We start from the raw sequence: 23538 nt of genomic DNA on the forward strand, positions 1-23538 counted from the left end.
TAGTTAACTTTTTCATCTGAAGCAGAAATTGCACCCCATACCTGGGAAGTCTTTCCTAACATATTAATTACTGAGAAAATGTATGCTCTCTGGTGGGTAATTTGGGCAGTGTGAGTCAGGAACATAGGTGAGATGAGCCAACAGAGTGACAAATCCAGGCTGTCTCCTGGTACACTCAGCAGTGGAACAGCCACTGCACCTGTTGGAGATTGTGGAACATATTTCTCTTTCCAAATGCTGAACCCATTCCTGGAGCTGGCATAGGCAAGACGACAAGCCTGGGCTCCCAACTGCTCCACAGACTGTCAATAGCAGGATAATCAGATGATTATCATCCCTCTCCTCATTTAACCACAACTGAGCAAGGCCAAGCAAGGGAACAGGAATGAGGCTTATTCCAACAGAACCAATCAATTTCTTCTATAGGAATTCCCCCTGCTTGACCTCAGGGATTTCAGCAGCCCTGCATTGCTTTGGGAGCATTGCTTTCATGCTCTTAGCTGTTCTTTGTGCAGATTACCCCTCCTCAAAGTAAGCAGCACTGGACTCCACAAGCAGCTTTGAAGCCCAGATGTTTCTCCATCAGGCCCAGGGTACATGTGCTGATCCTTTCTATTTGCATTTCTAAAAGCTGCACTAATTTGCTGAGAGCCAGCACTACCAGATCGGCCTCACAGACACAAAATATCTGCTGGGTATGGGGTAAAGCATATGATCAATATTTCAGTAGCCTCATGTAACATAAGATGAGAAATACTCCAGAACATTTATTCCTTCACCTTGGAAACTGAGAACTTGCAGTGCATAGGATTTTAGACAGGATACAGTGACAGGGTGAGAACTGATGGGACAAATAAGGCAGTTTGTATTTTCATTGCCATCTAACCATCAGCCTGGAAGCTAGCTGAAAACTAGCTACAAAATGATCATCTTTATTCCTTCCCCTCAGCTTTTTAACATCATGATCTGCAGATAAAGAACTAATAAAGAGTCAGAGCTTGTTATTAACAGAACATCCCACTGAAGTAATCTGGAATCCTCCCACTGAGTTCTATGTGTTCCAAGGCACAGTGTTGGACAAGTAAACATGAAAAGTAGCAGAAATAATTTCAGAATCCATGGGCTTAGTAGAAAAGAGACCTTCATAAGAAATAGCGATGGAAGGGGTTCAGCATTCCCTCTTCCACAAGTGCCATAGGGCTCAGAAGCTGCAGGATCAGTAACAGAAGGTTTTGGTGAACAAACCTTGCTAACCAAGTCAGTGATGAACTCTGAGGACTCCCAGAGCTGTCAGCTCTTCAGTGAACTCCTGCCATGCTCTGTGGCACTGGAAAGCTCCCCTGACTCTAGGGATCCCAGCCCTCATCCTGGCCCATATGGGACCTGGGAAGCACATGCTGGGAGTGCAGAATTGCTGGAGTGCCCCACCATCCCTTTCTACTTTGCTACATCCTGGCTGGGGAGCGCCTCCCTCCTCCTCAGTAACTCTGAAATCACCTTTACCTCAAGTCAAGTTGAAGTGCAGGGGCATGCAAGAAGTCTGTATTTACAATATCCAAAAAGGAAACAGTTTAGGAAAATAATTGGTGACAAAGATAAGAAGAAACAAATAAAACAAATAACCCCACCCCCCAAAAACCTCACAACCAAAACTCTATTGATATTACTCTTATACCTGAAATACCCCTTTCCCAAAACCCAGCTAATCTCCTCCAGACCCTTTCCTGAGACTGTTTTTCTATGCAGCATTCATCTCAGCTGCATTCAACAGAGAACTGCTTGGTAAAACATTTCAGCTTTTATCACTATTTGTCTTTATAAGCCCTGCTGACAATTTGGGATTTTTTTTTCCCTTGAAAAGAACGGTGCCAAAAGAGGCTCAGCTTTCTTCCCAAGTATCTTCTGCAAAGACACAGTATCAGGGACCTAACAGTTATTTTGTGGATTTTCTCCTTGATGACAAGGCCTATTCCTAAGAGTGTGTATTAATTGGTAGAAAGAATCAGTGTTTGACATTAAGCTATTATAGAAAGAGTAAAAGTAAGTAAAAAAAAATGAAACCAGTTTAGTAAGTTATACATTGATCTGAGTGATACCAACAGCTTCATACAACAGCATCAAAACCAGAAACAGAGCAGATCCCAGGAAATACAAGAGGAGGAGCTGGATGGTACCTACCAGCACAGCTCTGAGGAGGCTGTGCTGCTGCATGAAACATATTTTCTCAAGGAGGAGAGTTTTCTCTCCCTTGACAGGGCACAGTTGGAGCAATGCCCCCACAACAGCTTCCAAGATGACCTTCAGAATTAGAGAAATGTGTAAATTTGTGTCATTCTCCCAGGCTGGCAGGTCTGAATAAGGGGATTTTGGGTGGAATGCACCACACAGCAGATTTTTTTGCTGTAGCATCAGAATCCAGAGAGATGAAGAGCAGTGCTAATTACTTCTACAATAAAAAAGGCTTAAGTAAAAACCAGGCAATCCTCAAGCCCACCCTGCAGCTGTCACCAGCCCAGCTCCCCCTGATGTCAGCAGGACTCCAGTGCTATCCAGCCTGGGAGTCCTTGTGGTGCACAGCCTCCCTCCAGAGGTCAGCTGTGGCACAGCGCTTTGACATCCCTAGAGAAAACCCAGCACAATCCAGAGACAGCAAGTGGAGCAGAGGATGGCAGCTGGATTGTTCCACATGTTCCAGGAGGGACTGTGTAGTGCTCTCAGCCTCACATCTTCTGCTAGCACCAAAAAAAAACTTCATAGACTTTGTATTTTGAATATTAGGAAGCACCCGTTCAGCAGTGAAACATTTTCATGTGTAATTAGATGATTTTGGAGCTGCAGAGTGAGCATGTCAGTAATGGGGACTTTACCTATCATGAGGAAGAGTGTATATTGCAGGAAGAATTCAGGTTAATATTAAAGAGTATATAAAACAAGGGAGAAACATATGCTCCTCAGTAATAAATATTCTTTGGAATAATCTTGATTTGGAAATCAAGATTTTCTGTGAGACATGTCCCACGTGGGAAGGGAGGGGAGCTTCTTACAGCATCCAGGACTCACAGCACATCAGAGCTCCAGGCAGCACTGCCCTCAGGTGAGGACAGGCAGTGACACACCTGGGGCCCTACCAGAGCACGTTTGTGCTCTGCTGTGTCTCCCAGGTTTGGCTCTGGGAGCTCCAGGGTATGTTCAGGGCTCCGGGCAGTTCACACCTTTCCTTCCCTAATGCAGTTAACATTTTTACTAGCACTATCTCACTTGCATTCCTGCAGTAGCTTGGCACTCCTCCAAAACTGAGCTGTCAGCCGAAAAGAGCCCAGTACCCTGAGGTTTCAGACCTTGGAATAATTTTCTCTGGTGAGCTTTATTTATCTCTATAGGCAGGGAATACTCTGGATTTCTCTAAGAGGATTTTAGTCCTATTTATTTTGGAGATGATGCAGTACCCTAATACCAGAACTGAACCTCTGCTCTTGAAGCCACATTGCTTTGAACCATCCAGTATAATGCTGAGCTGCTGAAAAAGGAAGTTTTGCTACTTGCATCATTAATCCTCATTATCACTCTCAAAAAGCTCATGGGGAGCTGATCACCATGAGAAAATAAATCAAGCATAAAATCTAAACATATACACAGGCAGTTAAATGCACATTCACATTTGGGGTAAAATACCAAGTACTCAGACTGGTTGTAGTCTGGTTACAGTGTTTCCAGAACTTCCAGAGAAAATGCATGCAGATGTTTGAGGCAGGATCTTCAGTTATTTTCATATTGAACTAAATTTCAAAATTGGCCAATTTGGCCAAGAAATGTGTGTCTTTATTTGTGGCAATAGCAAGAGCAAAACACTTACACAGAACAGGCTGGGAAACATCTACAGTGCCATGTCTGCTTCAGCCATTTAGTGCAGCCAAGGAGAAAGAGAAGGGCCTGGATGCTGTTTCCAAAGAGGAAAGCAATCCACCAAGGCACAACAGTGCACCACGACCAATCCAGCCAATTTGCACCACAGAGTGCTAACGTGAAATAGCTGCTGTACAAATGGCACTCCTTGCAGGGTAAATGATGAAACTTTATGCTAAAACAATGTTTTCTCTTGTTGTGACTCACCACACAGTCCCATGGCTTTCATCAAACGCCTTTCCATGCTGTTGGACATGCATCCAGCTGTGTCACCACTTTCCTGGCAGAAGAGATTTCACATCAAAAATCAATTTTTTTAAAAAAATCCTAATGCTAGAAGTGATTTGCAAATAGTTCAACAGCCAGGCTGGGCCAGGAACAAGACAGGCAGTGTTGCTGCAGCTATCCCATACATGACTCCTGAGCCTGGCAGGAGCACTGAGGGCTGGGTTGGGGCATTTGGAAGTACGGCACTAAAGGAAATGGATGGCAAGGAGATACAGAGAGCTTGGGCAGTCCCAGGGTTAGTGCTGTTGCCTTTTAGAATGGCTTAGGCTTTACTTGACAAGCTCTAAGCATTTCCCCCCATTAATTGGCTTTTTTTTTTTTTTTTCTTTTGTTAATACAGATTTCTCTGTCCAGTCCAATCACATTTCCATCCAAGCTCATTACATTATTGTGCTACACACACCCTGTGGGCATGGCCGTGCAGTTGGGCAATACACGGACAGTGCCGCTCCATTTCTGTGGCAGCTCCTGTAAAGTCTGGAGGTGAAACAACCGCACAGCGTTGCTTCCCATGGGGGAGGAAAAGGGGGCTTGGCGAGAAAGTCAGCTGCAAAAAACCAGAGCCCATGGCCCCCAAACCCTTCCCGGTGTGCCCACCTCACCCCTTGCGGCTCGGAGGGCGGCGGGGCGCTGATCTGTACCGAGCTGAGGGGATCCGGGGGCTGAGGGGTCTGAGAGGACGCCGTGGCAGTGAGGGGACCCTGTGGCACTGAGCGGCCCGGTGGCACTGAGGGAATCCCGTAGCACTGAGGGAATCCCGTAGCACTGAGGGGATCCCGTAGCACTGAGGGGATCCGGTGGCGCTGAGGGGTCTGAGAGCACGCGGTGGCAGTGAGGGGATCCTATGGCACTGAGGGGTCCGAGGGGATCCGGTGGCACTGAAGGGATCCTGTGGCACTGAGGGGCCCAGCGGCACTGACAGGCCCCGCCGGCTAAGGGGATCCTGTGGCACTGAGGGGCCTGGTGGCACTGAGCAGTGCGGTGGCACTGAAGGGCCCAGGGGCACTAAGGGGCTTTGCCGGCTGAGGGGATCCGGTGGCACTGAGGGGATCCGGTGGTACTGAGGGGATCCTATGGCACTGAAGGGCCCGGTGGCACTGAGGGGTCTGAGAGGACGCGGTGGCACTGAAGGGATCCTGTGGCACTGAGGAGCCCCGCTGGCTGAGGGGATCCTGTGGCACTGAGGGGATCTGGTGGTACTGAGGGACTGAGGGGATCCGGTGGCACTGAGGGGATCCTATGGCACTGAGGGGCCCGAGGGGATCCGGTGGCACTGAGGGGCCCGGTGGCACTGAGGGGCCCGAGGGGATCCGGTGGCACTGAGGGGATCCAGTGGCACTGAGGGGCTCGGTGGCACTGAGGGGATCCGGTGGCACTGAGGGGCTCGGTGGCACTGAGGGGATCCGGTGGCACTGAGGGGCTCGGTGGCACTGAGGGGATCCGGTGGCACTGAGGGGCCCGAGGGGATCCGGTGGCACTGAGGGGCCCGGTGGCACTGAGGGGATCCGGTGGCACTGAGGGGCTCGGTGGCACTGAGGGGATCCGGTGGCACTGAGGGGATCCGGTGGCACTGAGGGGCCCGAAGGGATCCGGTGGCACTGAGGGGATCCGGTGGCACTGAGGGGATCCGGTGGCACTGAGGGGCCCGGCCGGCTGGGGGGAAGCGGAGCCGCCTGACGGTTGCTGCCCGCCCGACGCCGTTGCCACGGAGACGGCCATGGCAGCAATGGCGGCCGCTGGGCCGGGCGGGGGTCTGCCCGCGGCCCCCGAGCCCGCGGCGTCCCCCAGCTCCTCAGGTGAGTGCCCGCGGCTGACGAGGGTCGCAGCCGCCGCTGCCGCTGCCGGGCGCGGCGGCGGGAGGGCGGCGGGGCTCGGGAGGGGCTGGGGCAGAGCCGGCGGGCTGTGAGCGCTGAGCGCAGCTGGACATCGCCCCCCTCACGGCCCGCACCTCTCGCCTCTCGGGCAGCTACCTCAGCGCGGTGTCTGCACGCCCGGGCCAGCGCGTCCGTGGCAGGGAACACTGTTTGGGTCATCGCCAGCTCTCCAGCATCCTCCCCTTCCAGCGGTTTCTCCCCCGTTAAAGCCAGTCTCCTCTACCGTTCCTCTGAGTCGCAGTCCAGAGAAAATGAACCAAGCCTGGATTTATCCCTTACCTGGCTTCCCCAGGGCCCTGGGCAGGAGCGGCTGCTCTCCCTGCTCCTTGTTCCTGGGCGCAGCAACACCTCATCCCCGACTCCACCGCACTCCAGAGGCTTTCCTGGAGCTCAGCTGTGCTCCCGGCTCAGGAGCCACCTCCTCTGAGCCCTGTCCCCCAGGTGTTGCTCACAAACCCGATTGCCAGGTGCTGGCTGGCCCCGAGGGCCGCTGCCGCTGGCACTTTGTGCTCCATTGCCTCCCAGTTGGATGGATACGGGGGTGACTTGCAAGGTGCAAGGCAAGCTGAAGGCAAAATGATGCACATCTTTTGATCCAACCCAGCCATAACCTCGGGACTGCCTGTACAGCACTCAGGACCGGGTCCCGTTTCCCAAAGGACTGCATCTGGGCTGAGATCTCCACACCACGCTGAAACCTGCTCAGTTCACACCTAAGTGCCCATCACTGTGCTCAGCTGTGCCTCAGCCCAAGGCAAGGCATTACTGGAGAATTAGCACCAAAAAACCACAACATTATAGGCTATTCATGATGCTGGAATTCAGTTTTAGGAAGATTTTGCTGCATCACTCCTATTAAACATTAGTCACAGCCAAAAATCCAGTGCAATTATTCCCATAAAGCTGTAAATATAGCATGGCACTGTTGCCATATTGGTTCCTTTTATACTGACATATAGGACTCATGCTTATCTCTGTGCCCAGCGTGCAAAGGGATTAAATTTAGAAAGTGCTCAGCTATTTTCTCCCACTAAAGATAAAACACATGAAAATTTTGTTTACTGGTTTGTGAATAGTGATAATTAAAGGGATGTTTTCAACTGGAAATGTTGAAACTGAAAAACGTTGCAAACTTTTAAGGAGTCACAAGTGCTTCCAGCAGGAGCCAGGCACCATGCTTTGACTGGGAGACAGGGAATGAGATCACTGGCCACTTCTCTCTCTATCAATCCACCTCCATCACACCTTGGAAAGCTTTGTAAGAAAACAGGAATCCAACTAAAATGGTTTTCTTAATACCAGGTATACTGAGAAAAGGATTAATCTGGGTTTGAAATGAGTTCATGCTCCCCATCAAAACAATGACACATGCTGGCAAGAATGAAGGTAGCGAGTCTTGATGTTTGTCAACAGATAAAATTGTTGCTAAGCAAATGTTACAAGCTTGGGATTTGTGGTTATGGCTTCATGAAGCTCTCCCCAGAGCATGACTGTCTCAAAGCCACACTAACAATCCCTCCTTTTCCATCTGTTACAGGTGAAGTGATAAAAAATCTCTGAAGTACACAGGGTTGATATTTACTTAGTGAAAATTGACAAGATGCTGCAGTTATATTTTCATTTTAGCAGCCTTTTTGCCTTGCTTATAACTTTCCATAACCCTGAGTAAAGTTGTTGTTTATCCCACCTGTCTTTCTTTGATGCTGCTACTTTGGAAACTTCTAATAAAACTTGATCCAGTCACTTTCAACAAATGCTGCAAAGAAATATTAACTGTAACAGTTAAAATGTTATGGTTGCTTTCATGTAAATTGTTGGTTCTTAATGCTTTGAAGCAAATATTTTATACTGAGTAAGGACTTAGTTATGGCTTAATTGTGATAACAACAGACTTCACTGTTGTGATAAAAATAATTTCACTTATGCTCATGGAAATAATTTTATTGCTGTGTGTGAAATATTAAAAGAATACTGTGATAAGCATCTCAAAAGCACCAGAAAAATGTCATCAGGACTAAAATTGTACTGAATTGAGTATTATACTGTGAGCAAAAATGAAAAGTGTGCAGTAAGTGTAAGATATGCCATCAGTCTCATGTCCTGCATGGGGCAGAGGTTATAGGGAGCAAGTATCTCAAGGAATCTCCAAACTAATCCATGAAATAAATCCAAATCCATATATATTGAATATTATATCCATCTGTGCCTTCATTGAAGGTTAGTTACTAGGAGGTTTTTACCAACTGCAGTTCTGCTCATGTTCTGTGGCATTACTAACCTATGTCCAAGGAGAATATCACTTCTTCAGTGTTTGCTGCTTCAAGGGGAGAAAGAAAGGAAGAAAAAGCAAGTTTTTGTCCTAAATGAGTTCCTGAAAAAATGCTGTGCAAAATCCAGGTGCAAATCACGAGTAACAGTGGGAATAAAGTTTTTTGGAAGTAAACCCAAACTCCTTACTGCTGCAGGATGGTGGGAAGTGGAACAAAAGCATAAGAGAACATTTGAGCTTGTCAGTTCCATCTAAGTATCTTTTAAAACATTTCTTTTCCTGAATTCCAGTGGTGTAAGGTACTATAAGAGCCTTCCCTGCAGGACCTTCCTGCTGCTCCCCTCACAGCCCCTGCAGAGTTTGCATCACAACTTTTCCCTGTACTCAGTAGCCAGAAAAAAACTTCCTGTACTGAGGATTTGCTCAGAAATTGCTTCCTGAGGCTTCAGGCTCTGAAAGCCAGGCTCTTTGGGGACTCCAGTGTTCTCTTCTAGCAGGGCATTACTCTGAAGCACCCTCATTTCTCAGCTCTAAGCTTTATGACTACAGGGTTGCTATAGGTATAACTCATGTCAGCAGGATAAAAATCTCTGCATTTATTCCATTTCACTAGACAAAATGCCACAGGAAGCACAACATGGTAGGGATGAGAAGGAACAAGCTACAGGTGACAGATTTAAGTTATTGCTACTTAAAGATTTAATTGTTTGATATAAGAGTATACATTGTTTATGGTCAGAGTGAGGGTTATGTAAGACCTAAACAGAAAAGGATTTCAGTAATGCCATGTTTAAATGAAGAATATCTGAGAGCAGCTGACCTATTCAGACCAGGTTCAATTGCAAAGAGAAAGTCTTTGCATTTTAGAACTCACTTAAACACTTCTGCCAGGAGCAGCTTCTAACAGCACCTTCACCCAGCATGGCTGCATGTACAGGGAGGGAGCTGAGGGCTTTGTCTGGCAGGGAAAACGAGAGGGACACTTCTCAGAAATCTGCCAACAGTTGACCCAATCTGTGTTCTACAAACAGGCTGAACACAGAACTTCCAAAGGAATGAAAGGCAATCACTACAGAAACAACTGGCATGTTGTAGCTGCAGTACATAAATTACCTCTCTATCCATTCTCAACCTGACTCACCTTCAGTCATCTTTTTCTGCTTTTCCTGCAGTTTTCTCTCAGGCCTCCTTTCCAGAATGGGAAGTCTTTCCTCACAAAGTCTGTTGGAATTGTGCATTCTTCTGCATCTCTCTCTGCAATTTCTCCTTCTCACAGACATCCACAAAGCACCCAGCAGAAGCCAGGCAGATGCTGAATGGTCCCATTGACAGACTACATTGCAATAAATAAAAAACCCAAACAAACCAAATCCCTAGTATTCTCTAACAGATCTTCCTTCACCTTTTTGTGTTGCAAGTCCTGTAAGAGTTCAGGAGGACAGGCTGACCCAAGACTTGCTGAAGCTGATAGGAAGCTTCCCATCCACTCAGGACAGCTTCAGAAATGGTTCCTACAATGTCTGACCCTTCCTGACCCTCCAGCCATGAGTGCTGAGACTAGCTAAAAGAGGCTAAAAAACCTAAAAGAAAAAAACCAAAAATCATCCAGAATTGAGGCAAGTGCAAAGTCCTTCACTGAATTTTTTTCAAGAAGCATGTGATGCATGACTTGGCAGAACCTTTTCCCAGAGCAGTGCCCTGATATCTGCATCTTTTTTCCCCAAGTATTTTGTTGCAGAGAAATTCGACTTACTCTTTTATGTACATAGCCTAGCAGGAAGTTCATGCATCAGTTACCAAAAAAAAAACCAAAAAACAAAAAAAGAAAACCAAAAAGAAAATAAAAAGAAAAAAGGAAAGTGCTCAGGCACTGATGAGAATGATGTTAATATCAATTTTAGTATCAATTTTATGTTTCAGCAAGTGCAGAGGACACAGTGTCTTGTGATTTTTTTTCCCATTGAAAATGACAGATGAACAGCTTCCCCTTAGGCTTCCAAGTAATTGTAGATTATAACAGTTCCTTGAATGGAGAGCAGTTACCCTACAGCTTCTTAACTTAATTTTCTCCTTGAATGAGACCTCTTCAGAACAGTCGGATGACTAGAAAGAAAAAATTTTGCAAGGTTCTACTTGGGTTTTATATAGTCTCTATATATGCTGCCCATAATAAAAGATAAATTAGTTCAAAGCCTAGTGTTCTGTCAAGGTAAAGTGGATACTTTCATGCTGTGAATATGGTCTGATTCCTGATTTTACTGGCAAGTCATTATAATCTCATCTATGAGATTACATGTTTTCTTTTTTGTCCATGCAGAAAGTACTTCCTTGGATGAAGACAGTCTTCCCTATCCTGGGATGCTACCAGTAGATAAAAGGCTTCTATGCTTACAGATCTACAAACTTCTTCAGTGTGTTCATGAGAAAGACAAGAAGCAAATAGAAAATCTGCTCCAGAAAGGATTCCCAGATCTCATAAACTACACAGACCCTAAGAAAGGATATAGTGCCTTTCACTTGGCTGCCATGAAAAATGACATTGAAATGTGCCGCTTCCTGCTGGAGCACGGAGCCCGTCCAAACGTGCACGACAAAATGGGACGCACTCCAGCCATGAAGGCAGCTGAGCGGGGCCATGAGGTGATTTTGGAATTATTAGCAAAAGCTAATGCAGATATGACTGCTGTGGATAATGAAGGGAAAGGTGAGTGAGAAGGAAGTACCATAAAGCAATCCCTTAACTGTGTGACACACTTACTACACATGATGTGTCCCAGCTGTGGAGAGGAACTGTGGTTGAGGGTTATCCTTACAGCCCAACAGAAGCTGTTGGCTGTAACAGCTTTGATGAAAATGAAAATAATGCTCCCTGAAGAGTTTAGGCCTTTAAATCAAAAGTTTTCCCTTCCTTTTAAATCATAAATACAGAGCTGAGAGGTAACTTATGATTGAGAATCACATTCCTCCCATGACCTGGGACATACTGAACTCTGGTTTCCTCCTCAAGTAAAGACTCTAAAGTAGAAGGCTTTTTGCATGGCTACACCCTCAGTGTAGGGTCTCTGTTGCAGATTGGTCAGCTGTGACACATCCTTCTGGTAATTTCCTTTTGCACCCTAATCCCCACTGGTTTCCTTTGCAGGTATTTTGTTTTACTGCCTTTCACCTACAGAACGCCACAACCACTGCTTGCAAATTGCCTTGGAATATGGTGCAGATGTCAACAACTGTACTACTACAGGGAGGTCTGTGCTTCTAGAAGCCTGTGAGCAAGCTCAGAAGGTTAAAAAAATGTGCTTGATTTTCTTGGAGAAAGGAGCAGATCCCAATGCACGAGACCCGGTATGAGCATTTCTGTAACTAAAAACAGATACAAGGGAATAGAATAAATACTAGATGAGCTGATAAATTTAAAGTAATAAAGCAGTGAAAATTGCTTAACTCTGTGGCCATACTTCTTCTCCTCTTCTGTACCATCCTTTGTGGAGGAGAGGGATTTAAGTCTTCTTTTAGATTTTTGTAGGTTTAGCGTGCGTGCAAATATTTCCTAAAACTTTATTGAAATTGGGCCAGCTCTAAGGAGCTGCAGTTCACTGTAGTTCAGTGGAGCAGTGCTGATTTGTATTTGCCTTGATGTGTCCTTAGATTTTCAGAGGTGAAATAATATTCACTAAAAGGCAAGTCCATTAGGGAAAATCTGATGAGCAATCAAGGCAGAAACGAGGCATAAGAAACTTTTTTCTCTTTTGTATGTCTTAATAATTTTTTTGTTTGCTTCCTTAATTTAACAAAGACCTGAAATCCTGGAGCTCCTTGCTGTTGATAAATCAAGAAGCTCAAGCTTTCCCTTAAAGTTATCCAAAGCAAACATCCATTATTATCTTGGAAAAAGACAACATTAATATATTAGAGTGTGAACTTTTCCTCACAGAACACAGTGAAATTCCCTGAAATTTCCTCATAGCACTTCTCCTGCCATAGCTCCTTATGCTCCTGCTTTCATAAGCTGAGGTGGTATTTTGTGTTAGATCTGATAAATATGCATGAGAAGATGCCCCCAGAAGGATTCCTTAACTAAGGAATTGATTTTCATGGGCATTATTCAAGGGAGTCAAGCCCTCAATGTAGCTGAGTTGCTGGGATCTGACTGTCTTAGCAGCACTATGAGTAGATTCTGAAAGCTTACCTGCAAGTATCTTTGAAACTATAGGCTTGTCTCCGTTTCCCAGTAGTAGCTAAAAGACTTGCAGTTTCATGGAACAGTCAGATCCCGCTCGCAGCCTGAGCGCACGGAACAAGCTGGGAGCTGCTCTCTCGCTCCCCTGCAGGCCACGTGGCGCACGGCCGTGATGGAAGCTGCCAGGGAAGGCGCTGCCGAGGTGGTGCAGGATCTGCTTCGGAGGGGAGCCGATGTGAACCTCTTTGACTTCGAAAGGCACAGCGCCGCACATTTCGCAGCCAAAGGAGGCTTTTTAGAGGTATGAACATTTGTGGTGTTAAAGCATTGCTGCAAAGCTAACACTGGGTGGGTTTTTTGTTGTTACAGGTTTTGCTTTGGGTTTTTGGAGTGTGTTTTTTTTTTTTCTTGGGGCTTTTTTGAGCTATCTCAGCTAATCAAAGAATAATGATAAATAATCAAAAGCAGATTCTTCTTAAGTGTCAAGGGATTCTAGCAGGGATAGATAGGCCAGACAGGGGCTTACAGTGATCTGGCAAGAAGAAGGTTCTTGGTGTCTGCAACTACACAAGGTTTCTGTTTCATCAGTTAAATAAGCATAATACTATAGAAAATATTAATGTTATATGTGCGTTCACCAGCTGGGCATGGGAGAGAACTTCATTATTAGAATGGGAATGTAAGATATTGCATTTATTTGTAAATCAAACTCACATTTTCACATGTTAAGAAGCAGACAAGATTTTTGGTGTGACTCTGTTTGTTTTTCTAGATTCTGACGATTCTTTCAGGTTATAATGCAGACTTGAAACTGATTGCTATGAATGGTAACAGTCCACTTCATTATGCTGCAGAGGGAGGATTTGCAGATTGCTGCAGGTATATAGGACAAAGAGGTACATTAAAACTAAGTTTCTTTGCAACTATTATCTATATTCTATTTCTGTGCTAAAGGAAAGGTTTCATTTGTGTATCTCTGAAGGATTTGACTCTTGGGAACCTTGTGGTACCCAAGAAAAAAATTCTCATTCAGAAGGGCATAACAGAGGCCCTTAGCTCATGTGGATGAGAGAGAACATTTCTCAGAGAAAGCAGCAGAAACACCAGAGGTTTGTATAACTTAATGTTGGGCAGTATTAATGGTTCTGGGTTTAATTTTGCTTAGATGTATTGTACTGAAACTTCCAATAGATAATAAATTTTTGATTTGATGATAATTTTTTAAAAAATCTCTGTGTAGTCATGAGGGAAACTTTATGCCCATGGGTATTGAAACATGGCCTGAAGCAGCTGTGATCCTTTCCTGACTTGATCAGATGATCATGGCACTTCAAGCTTTGATCCAAGAGGACCATATAAAATCCCACATTCTGTTCTTGTGATCAAACAAAACTTGTGGTCTTGCCAAACTGTAATGTTAGGGTATAGAAATAAGTGACACTTTAATCTTAGTTTGCTTCTTAACCTTGCTCACCACTTCAAGTAAAAATGTAAAGTTTCCACTGAACATCTCTCTTTTTATGCATATTCATGAGTGGATGAATAAATAGAGCATGGGTTGCTCAATGCTTCTCCCTTTGGGAAGAAAATATGGACATGTGGGTGACCTTCCAGCCTGGGATCAATGATCAATGATCAATGAAAATTGTAGGCCAATGAGTTACCTGTGTGTTACAAGTTTCTTATATTACAAAATTAGGAATTCCCCTGCACTTTTAGCCAAGCTGTGTCCATATTTCTAGGCTGTGATCCTACATGGTCAAACTTGGCAAATCTGACCCCGAGGGAGCTTGCCAAGCTCGGTGGGTTTAAGGCAGCAGCAGCGGTATTGCGCAAAGTTGAGAAAGCCTCGAAGAAAGCCTCTAAGAAACCCGATGAGACCCTTGCCTGGTACCTGAAGGTGTACGACTGGTCCTTGCAGCACGAGGATGCCATCCGCAAGGAGTTTGAGACTGAGGAGAAGGAAGAAGAAGAAGAAGAAGAAGAAAGGATGGTATCCAGGAGTGATTTTATTTCAGTTATTCGGAAGCACTGGGGCACTGTGGACGAGGAACAAATAGAAATTCTTGCTAAAAAGCATGAAGTATCTGCTGACAGGATCAGACTTGACGATTTTTTTAAAGGCTCAAAGTACTTGCAGAAAACCTTTCTGCTATCATCTTTTGGGCCCAAAGGAAAGAAGAAGAAGACGAAGAAACCACAGAGAAAAAAAGGCAAGAAAGGCCTCCCTGTGCCCATTTGTGTAATCCCAAAGAGTGAACGTCCTCTTAGGGAAGATGGCATCCCTACCTACATGATTGAGGCTGTCCCACACATTCCTGAAGAGCAGCGCTTCAAACGGGAACACCAAGCCACCCATCCCATGCTTGATGACCGTGTCTGGTATGTAGAGGAGCCAAGGAAAATCCTCATGGATATCAACTACCTCGTCAAAGAAAGAGACTTTGTGTCTCTGCAGAAAGCCTTCGACGAGGGTGTGCCAGTAGACATAAAAGATAGATATTACAAAACACCTTTGATGGTTGCATGTGCAGGTGGCAACATAGTTCTTGTGGAGTTTCTTCTGGAAAAGGGGTAAGATAATTTCAATTTCATTGTTATTTTGGGAAGGCTTTCAAAAACATAAATATCCAGTAAATATTTGGATGCAAAAGGCTATTGTTTGTTTTATGCTTATATAGCATTTAATATTAAAGTTAGTTCTCTAAGATCTCAAGTCACAGAGGGTAAGTTTATTATTTTTCACATTTCAGTAGCATGGAAATGAAAACAACCAAGAGATAAGTTCCCCAGCACTGAAATTTTTGGTGTCTGGACTGTTGACATTCGGTCAGCTGCAGAGTTCATACCCATGTCTCAAGTAGTGCATCCTCACAAGCAAAATCTCAAAACTGGTGAATGATTTTGGGGAAATATGACTCAAAGGACTTGCCTGAAATCATCAAGGTGATCCTGGACTTTCACATGCCTGGTTTAAACCTTCCCTTTACTCTCCAGCTGAGTCAGGCACAAACAGCAGGATTTACATCAGAAGCTCCTGCTACTAATTAGCCTGCTCCTCATTTTAGAAGTGCTTCAGCAATTCTGTAGCCTGCAGACACACTTGAGAAAAATCTCAATGACAACTTAAAAATGAAAGCAATTTCAGAAAGATTCAGTCATGCTTGTGTAATAGCATAATCTCTTATTGTCAGACTGCTGTGGTCCTACAATCCTTCACATAAATGCCTAAATGATCATTTTTCAAAGATATTTACGTAAACTTTGTTCTCTCTAGCTATAGATAGAATTCATGTTAATATTAATATCTCAGGGAAAGTGGCTGTATTCATTGCTCTGATTCCTGCAAAGACTAACAGCACATGAATCTTTACACACCCTGGTAATTACAGTGACATTCCTAGAGCATATGGAAAATGCTCTATTCATGTTTTCCAAAGATAAATATGTAGCAGCTACCAAATTAATCCACCAGATTAGTCTTTACTCCTTTTATCAAGTAGACAGCACTGCAGTCACATCATATTTAACAATAAGACCTAGAAACACAGTAACTTGGCTTAAAAAAATAGTACCAGTTTTGAGATTTTTTTCAATTGAAATGAAAATGCAAAGTTATTAGTAGCATTTAGGTTTGCATCTCTTCAGCATCATGGCTTTGCAGTTTGGCACAGGCATTCAAATACCTTTTCAGTACAGAACCACAAATCCATATTGAACACAAAACAAAACATTTATCCAGATAAATGTTTCACATTTATTAGGTTTAAAATTAAATTGGTGGTATCTACTTTCTGTCTTCCTCCAGAAAGAATAAGAAGTAAATGAAATTCGATCTGATGGGAAATTCTGTGCTTGATGGGCAGAAAATGCTGAGGAATTTTAAAATCAGTGCTGCATTGTCCCTGTTCCCATTGATTCTTTCTGATAGAATGAAGTTAGGAGAAAGGGTTCAGGGGCACAGTCTGAGTGCAGGCAAAGAGGTTGGGTTGAGAGAGAAAGTGAAATAACGGAAGGAGCTTATTTTAATGAGAATTAGAACAAATGAAAACTGCATATGAATAAACCATAACAGCTTAGTGACTGAAAGATAAATATGGTAGGCATTTACTGGACTAAGATCTCATCCAAGGTAGAATTCTGAAAAAGATTAAAAATTTAAACAAGGGAAGAAGAACAGATGAATCTATGCTTTTATATAGACAATCACCTGACCTGAAGAGCAAACAGCTAGCCCTGGAAGCAGCTTCCTTCATAATTTTTCTTCTTTCTTCCTTCCTTGTCTTTTGGGAAGACAGCAGCTTTTTTGTTCCACCAAGTAAGTGGGACAGTGACCCTAACTCCATCCAGGACCTCTAGGGCTGGTAATGCTTTTCCTCTCAGTTTCATCCAAAGGCAGCATATTGCAAGGATCTCCCCTGAACTATCACTCACTTTCTCCAGAGCATTCCAGTTTTAATTTGGGAGCAGAAACAGATCCTAGTCCAGCAGCACAGTAGCTGAATAGTTTTTCAGTGCTCAGATTCCCAAGACAGACCTTCTGTAACTCGTGTATTGAAGGGGGAAGCCAATGCAGAGAAGTTATGCAGGCAGAGGGCAGCAACAGTGAAAGGAAAGGTGAACACTTCCCTCTCATGCAGGTGAGCTCTGCAATGCTGCCACGTGTCCTGCAGCAACTGTTCTTGGCTTCCCTCATCTGCTTTCTGCCATTCTCAGTGAAGCTGGAGCACAAACACTGGCAGCCTTTTACAGAACTAAGGTGTTTGAATGCCTGTAGCCATTAAAAACTCCATGTGAAGGACACTGATGGCTTGGGAGGGGAATGAGCAGCACCAGGCACACTTACAATTCCTATTCCATGACAAGTTCAGGGACTCAAATGGTTTCAGAGTAGCAGTAGCCATATGAAAATAGTAATTTACATTGAATGTGCCATTGCAGTGGGCAGCCCCAGCTGATTGCACTTGGAGCTGGGGCTGTTACTGAAGATACTCAACACCTTCAGGTGCCACAACTGCTCTTACTCCTGTGCAGGGCTGATGTCAATGCAACAGACAACTTCCTGTGGACTCCTCTGCACCATGCTTGCTATAATGGGCACCTGGATATTGCTGAGCTGCTGGTGAAGGCTGGAGCATCTGTGAATGCCCCTGCAATAGGCAATGCCACCCCGCTGATGAGAGCCATTGAGGCCTGCAGGCTGGACATGGTCTACTTCTTAATCACTGCAGGGGCTGATGTCCAAGCTACAAACACCAGTGGTAAATAGCAATGTCTCCAAAACAGGCTGTTGCTTTATAAAAAATGCCTGGAACACTTTGAGAACCCTTCTGCATTCAGGGTTGCTACTAAGATTGGGATGAAGGTAACAGGTTTAGTTACTTTTCTCCAGTCTGGAATCATTATTGAAAAAAGTCTGCTTTCTTGGGCTTTACATATCTATGAAAATGAAGTAATATGATTAATTACTCAATTCAGGAGACTGTTACTCCTCAGGAGATACATACAGAGTTATAAGTGGCTTTAATAAAACATTCTATCTAGTTATTATTATTTGAGTGAAAATTAGATTTCAGTTGTGGCCCAGAGTATAGTCTGCCACTCATTTAAGTGATTTATTTTTAGCCACAGGCAGCCCTGGTAAAAAAACTTCCTTGCTGCTCTATATGTAAATACAACTCCTGAGAAAAAAAAATACTTAACAGAAGACCAAATCTGAGCTGGTACTGAAGTGTTACCTCCTCACAGCAGATCCTTTGTTCAGTTATTTCCACTATCTCCAGAGTGATTTAAAAGTTTACATGCTTCACCTTTCAAGCTCTTGCTCTAACATAGGATGCAACATTGCTACACACAAAGAAACTTTCCTTGCCAAAATGCCTAGTAGTGAAACCCTGCTTCTAGAAGGGATGTGTATTCCTTCCTTCTTATATCATGTGGAGTTGTGATCCATACAGCAGTTCAGTCTCAAAGATACTTTACAAGCAGAGTCTCATAAGAACCAAGACAGATTTTTGCCTTCATTAAGCACTGCAGCTGTTCATTTACACCATGGGGCTTTCCTTTGCCAGCCACAGAGCAAGTACAGGCAGAAGGAGATGCCTAGCACAGTACAAGTCAGGAATGCAGACCATCTCCTAGTGCTAAATGCTCTCAGCTCTCAGAGCTCAAAATGACAACCTGTATTAAGCTGCAAATGTCAGACCATTAGGAACAAAGCAAGCAACACAAGAATTCCTGTAATATTCCTGCAAAATGAGTTTCTTCCAGGTCTTATTTCTGCAAGCAGTGCTGATGACCTCTGGTCCTCACACCAATGTCAAGCATGCTGCTGGCACATGGGATGGGTAATAAAATACTGGTCATATTAAATTCAGTTGATTGTCCAGTTGCAATAAACCAGTGCCAGAGTTAATTTTCATGGTTTACACAGATATTTATTTTTTTAAACACAGGAAGGAGTGTTCTTGATCTTGCTCAAGTATTTCAAAATGATAAAATAATTGAACTGCTTGAAAATCGACTGCAAATTTTGAAAGAAGAACAAGAAAAAGAAGAAGCAATGCAACCAAAAGGTGGGAAGCCAAAACCAGCAGAGCCAGCAAAATCTGTGAAAGAAGAGGTATGAGAGATGGTAACAAAAGACTGATTTCCCAGTAGTTAGCAGGGAGCTTCTTTCTTTCCTTTCTTTGCCACTGGTTTCTCTCTAACGCTGTAACTTGGGCAGCTTCATTAAAGTGAGTATTTTCAGATGCTAGTACTTGTTCTTGTATTAGAACTTGTTAATTGGTTGAAATTTGTCTTGCTAATTCTACAAACTTCATGTGCTCCCCAGACACCCATAAAATGATGTCCTGTATCACTGATAGGACACAGAAAAAGGTTTCCTTTTCTTTTTCCCTCCTCCTGAAGTATATGCTCATCCAGCTCTGTTGTGGTAATCAGTGAACAACTGGTAACCATAATTTCTTCAAGGGAGAACCTCTGTTTTCACAAGATAAGAACAATACCCTTCAAACTGGTAAAAAGGTTTTTTATTCTCCTAGTTCAATTCCCTGAGATAATAACAGGCTTGTTAACTTCCTATTTTCCATTTTGTCCCATATCCTTCCTCTTCCACTATTTACCTGAGTCCTGTTTCTCAAATCCCACACTGATGCTTGCCTGTTTTATTCCTGAATGCTTTTCCTGCACCCTCTGGGAGCCTTGAGCACCTCAGCATTGCCCTATTCCCAAGCCTTGGTGACCACATCTGGGTTCTCTTATTGTGGATGAGACCTTCCTGATTCACCACTGGTACTTGTTAGTCACATCCAGGATGCTATTTAGGGAGAAGATGCAATTGCATCTGCATGGTTGGAAGTGTCCCTCAGCTGCCCTGGACAGTGCAATAAATATGTCTCAGTAGCTAAATGTTGGCATCCCCCTTTGACAAAGGTTTTGAATGTCAAGGACAGCACAGGACTTTCAGAAGCAGGAGGACGACAACCTTAGGTGCTTGTTTATTCCTCACTGGGAAGAGAAAGGGATCACAGTGGTACAAGGTGACTGTCTTGGGAGTCATAAAGAGTTAATGTTTTAGTGCCCAAGGAGGAGAGATGCCTTTTACCCTTCCTTCAAAAGGTTGGCCCTTGAAATTTCTGATTTTTAAAAATCAGCTTTGAAAAAAACAGATTCTGAAGAGATTAGGAAAAATACTCCCCCATTAACATTGTAGCAGAGTATCAGAAGATGCAGGATGCATGCCTTGCTTCTGAACATGACATTGGTATAATTGGTACCTTCTTCCCCTTCAGTCTGAAGTTGTATCTGAGCCACCTGAGGAAAACCCTGTTCCTGAAAAGACAAAGCGTTCCCGTAAGGACAGTTCTGCTTATTGGAAATCTTTGCAACCGAGAGAAAACAAAAATGACATCTCCTTCAGGCCCAGAAAAGTACGTATGGCAGAAAACATGAGTGCAGTTTCATGGTAACTTAAAGGTAGACCTTGCTGAGATCAAAACCCAGAACAATCCAATGAAATTTCCACCATTCAACTAGCTAAGAGATGATGTGACACAGCCCAGAGATGTTGCCACCAAACAACAGTAAATTAAAGAGTTCATGGATGTGTATTATATAATAACACATGTATTTATGGAAATCAAGCTCTTATCAGGTTTTAAAATACAATTGAAGTGGAGCCACAGTAAAATACAAATTCAACTACATTTATGCTATGTATTTTTATCCTCCTGCTTTTGAAAGATACGGGAGCTAAGGAAAGGGAAGGGGCCCCTGTCCTTAGGAATTCCTTTGTTTCAAGGGATAAGATTCCAGGGGCCTGTTTTGGGGCAGGTAGAATTTCCAACAGGTACCAACTTCTAACTTGCCCTGTTGATTAATTATCACATGTTGACTTGTGTCAGTGACAGTTACTGAACTAGATGGATCACAGCACACTAAATATTTGCTTCCTAGAGTTGGAATAGTGGAAATATAACTTTTCTCTCAGGGTCTTATTAATACACGCTTAGAAATAGCTGAGAAACAGAGCAAGATAATCACAGTGGGGTAACATTTGTAATATGTTTTTTCACCTTGAAAAGGAAAAGAACACCACTGTGGGCTGAGCAATAGTGTTTGGAGTTTGTTTATCCTTTCCCCAACCCTGATTTGCACTAGTTTTTACAATGGTCTCAGAGGACTGAGGCTACATAGCTGATGACTCTACAGCTAATTACTGTTTTCTACTCTGAGAATCGTGAGCCCAAGTCAGTAATTTTGAATAATTAACTTAAGATCTTATTTCTCACATTATCTGTAATCAGAGTCCATGGCATGATATAGATTGGAAGTGACAACAAGAGAATGCTCTGTTTATACACACACAGATGGTTGACCTGTCTTCTGCTGGGAGGCCACACTGCTTCTTTTCTACATCTCATAGTGGAAAGGAGTGCTAGAACACAGCTCTCTTTGGATTACAGTATCATCTTAGTTCTTCTGTTGCAAAAGTTCCATCCAAATTAACTACAAATACCTTTATTTTGTAGATATGGACCCCTGATCCCACAGCAATACAGCTTGCAGAAAAGCAAGAATCAGTCCATGAACACGCTAGTCTTTATGGTTACATGGAAGATTTTACAACCCTCTTCAACAGAAAATTTGAGACGTAAGCACAGCATCTGGAAGAAGCTACTTCAGCATATATTTTGAGGAGACAAAGATGTAAAATGTTACTCCTTTGCAAGGAAGGAATTGTGCAGTGTTCAGTAAATATATCTCAGTTACTCTAAAAGAAAATTATATCAAGTTTTTCCTCTATAGATTATGTTGCTTACACACAATCATTTTTTGAGGGCTTAGTCTGGAAAAAGATTTGTCCTCATGTGATTCTAAGTCTTGGAGCTGGCTCAGTATACTGCATGGAAGAGTCACTGTTGTGACACTCACATGTTCTTTGTAAAGGTGTGGCTTTATAAGGCTTTCTTTACCCCAACACAAAACTTCTTCCTGGAAGATACATTACCCTTCTACTGTAAATATATAGATATGAAGGTGGCATTCAGTAATTAGCTAAGACAGCAATGTTCTGAGTTGTCTGTAGAAGCAACAGAGAGTTCAGAATTTACAACCAGGACTATCACTGCCTAGTGTGCTTCTTCCATGTTCTCCCATTCATTTGCCAAAGTGTATGCTAGACCTGAAACTCCCACCCCAACGGGCACACATTGTTCTCCTTCTGATTTCTTGAAAGGATAATAATCTCTATATAATAACCTGTAATCCATTTGCCATGTCTCCCACACACTGTTGTTATCTCTCTGATGGAGGAGGAGTTTTGTAGGGGGTGCTGATGGAGACCTGCACTGCAGAGTTCCAAGCCACTGAGATCATTGAGTCCAACCTTTGACCACTGTGCCAACCAGACCATGGCCCTGAGTGCCACATCCAGTCTTCCCTTAAACACCTCCAGGGATAGTGACTCCACCACCTCCCTGGGCAGCCCATTCCAATGTAAACCCTTTCCATTAAGAAATTCCTCCCAATGTCCAACCTAAATATCTCTCCATCCTCCAGGTAATTTTTCCTAGGATCTTCCAATTTGCCAGAGAGGGTTATTAACAAACACTGCTCTGGGGCATCCAAAATTGACATCACATTCATTGTTCCAAATTTTTTGTTTCTAGCTTCTTTCTAAGAGATTTATTTTTTTCCATACCTCCTGAAGGACCAGTTGAAGAAAGTGTTTCATTTCCTATTCCCTCTGAACCACTTCTGGTTCAGCAGCTTCCTGTGTACATTCCTGAGAGCTGCAAAGCTTTCACCAATAATGACCCTCTGAGGGTTGTCCTGACTTTTCTTCTGGAGAAGAAGGTTCCAACAGGTCTGGACCCCACAGATTACTCCACCACAGCCAAGGAACCCTATCTGTGATGCCAGTTTAACATTATGACCCACCTCTGAGGCCGGGTAACTGAAGTTCTTGTTAATAGATCCCTCAGGGGGAATCAAATGAAATGACACTGAATGACCAGTGTGTGATTTTTTTCTGTCAGCATAAAACTTCTGCTGGCTGCAGATGATTGTAAATAACAAAAATGGTAGTGCTTCAGTTGTCATAGAAGGCAGTATGGGCAAGAAGCCCGTGAACAATTGTAAATGAAACAGCTTCTCTGAAAGAAGGAGAAGCAAAGGGGCAATTTGCTGAACAGTAGCCATCAAAATAAAATCAAGCAGCAGTCAGAAATTATACTGTAAGGTAAAACTGTGTTTCTGGCAGAGCTCAGTCATGGAGATTACCTAGGACAGTTCACAGCCTTCACATGTCCAACGAGGTTTTTTCTGGTTCTTAGTATAAGGTTGAGCAGCGCACTATTCCTTGTGGGATCCCCTACTACCTGTATCAGGAAGGGATCATCAAAGCTGTCCAGGAACCTCCTGGACTGTCTGTACTCTGCTGTGTTGCTTCTCCAGCAGCTGTTAGGGTAGTTAAAGTCCCTCACAAGAGGGGAGAACCAGGGCCTGTGATAGTGAGACTT

General features: G+C 43.7%; 2 protein-coding genes across 3 annotated transcripts in view; one reads left to right on the top strand and one right to left on the bottom strand.

Moving 5' to 3' along the window:
* PAK5 (p21 (RAC1) activated kinase 5) overlaps window positions 1-5913 on the bottom strand; it is a 158715-nt gene extending 152802 nt beyond the window's left edge. Inside the window, exons 1-2 of one of the 2 annotated variants that reach the window (XM_056488973.1) lie at window positions 4794-5913; window positions 4111-4183 (exon numbers count right to left, since the gene is read on the bottom strand). In XM_056488973.1, the coding sequence (XP_056344948.1) occupies window positions 4111-4159 (49 nt within the window). In that variant the 5' untranslated portion in view covers window positions 4160-4183; window positions 4794-5913. Of the gene's footprint in view, window positions 1-4110; window positions 4184-4788 lie in introns of both variants that reach the window. The other variant, XM_056488972.1, reaches the window with a different exon arrangement.
* Window positions 4795-21820, top strand: ANKEF1 (ankyrin repeat and EF-hand domain containing 1). Its single transcript, XM_056488971.1, has 10 exons — window positions 4795-5987; window positions 10652-11038; window positions 11477-11676; window positions 12663-12812; window positions 13284-13407; window positions 14254-15085; window positions 17546-17772; window positions 18967-19133; window positions 20308-20445; window positions 21547-21820. Exons 1-10 carry the CDS (start codon window positions 5909-5911, stop codon window positions 21670-21672), a joined length of 2430 nt encoding a protein of 809 aa, XP_056344946.1. The 5' UTR covers window positions 4795-5908; the 3' UTR covers window positions 21673-21820.
* The last annotated feature ends 1718 nt before the right edge of the window (window positions 21821-23538 follow it).

The sequence above is a fragment of the Oenanthe melanoleuca genome, chromosome 3 (assembly GCF_029582105.1).
Source record: "Oenanthe melanoleuca isolate GR-GAL-2019-014 chromosome 3, OMel1.0, whole genome shotgun sequence".
NCBI lineage: Eukaryota > Metazoa > Chordata > Aves > Passeriformes > Muscicapidae > Oenanthe > Oenanthe melanoleuca.

What these genes read in the sequence shown, in the direction of transcription:
- ANKEF1 (XM_056488971.1), top strand. Translation starts at nt 5,909, where the DNA reads ATGGCAGCAATGGCGGCCGCTGGGCCGGGCGGGGGTCTGCCCGCGGCC. An exon ending in CCAAAGGAGGCTTTTTAGAG is followed by an intron (nt 12,813 to 13,283) that starts GTATGAACATTT and finishes TTGTTTTTCTAG; the next exon opens with ATTCTGACGATTCTTTCAGG. An exon ending in CCAAGCTACAAACACCAGTG is followed by an intron (nt 17,773 to 18,966) that starts GTAAATAGCAAT and finishes TTTTAAACACAG; the next exon opens with GAAGGAGTGTTCTTGATCTT.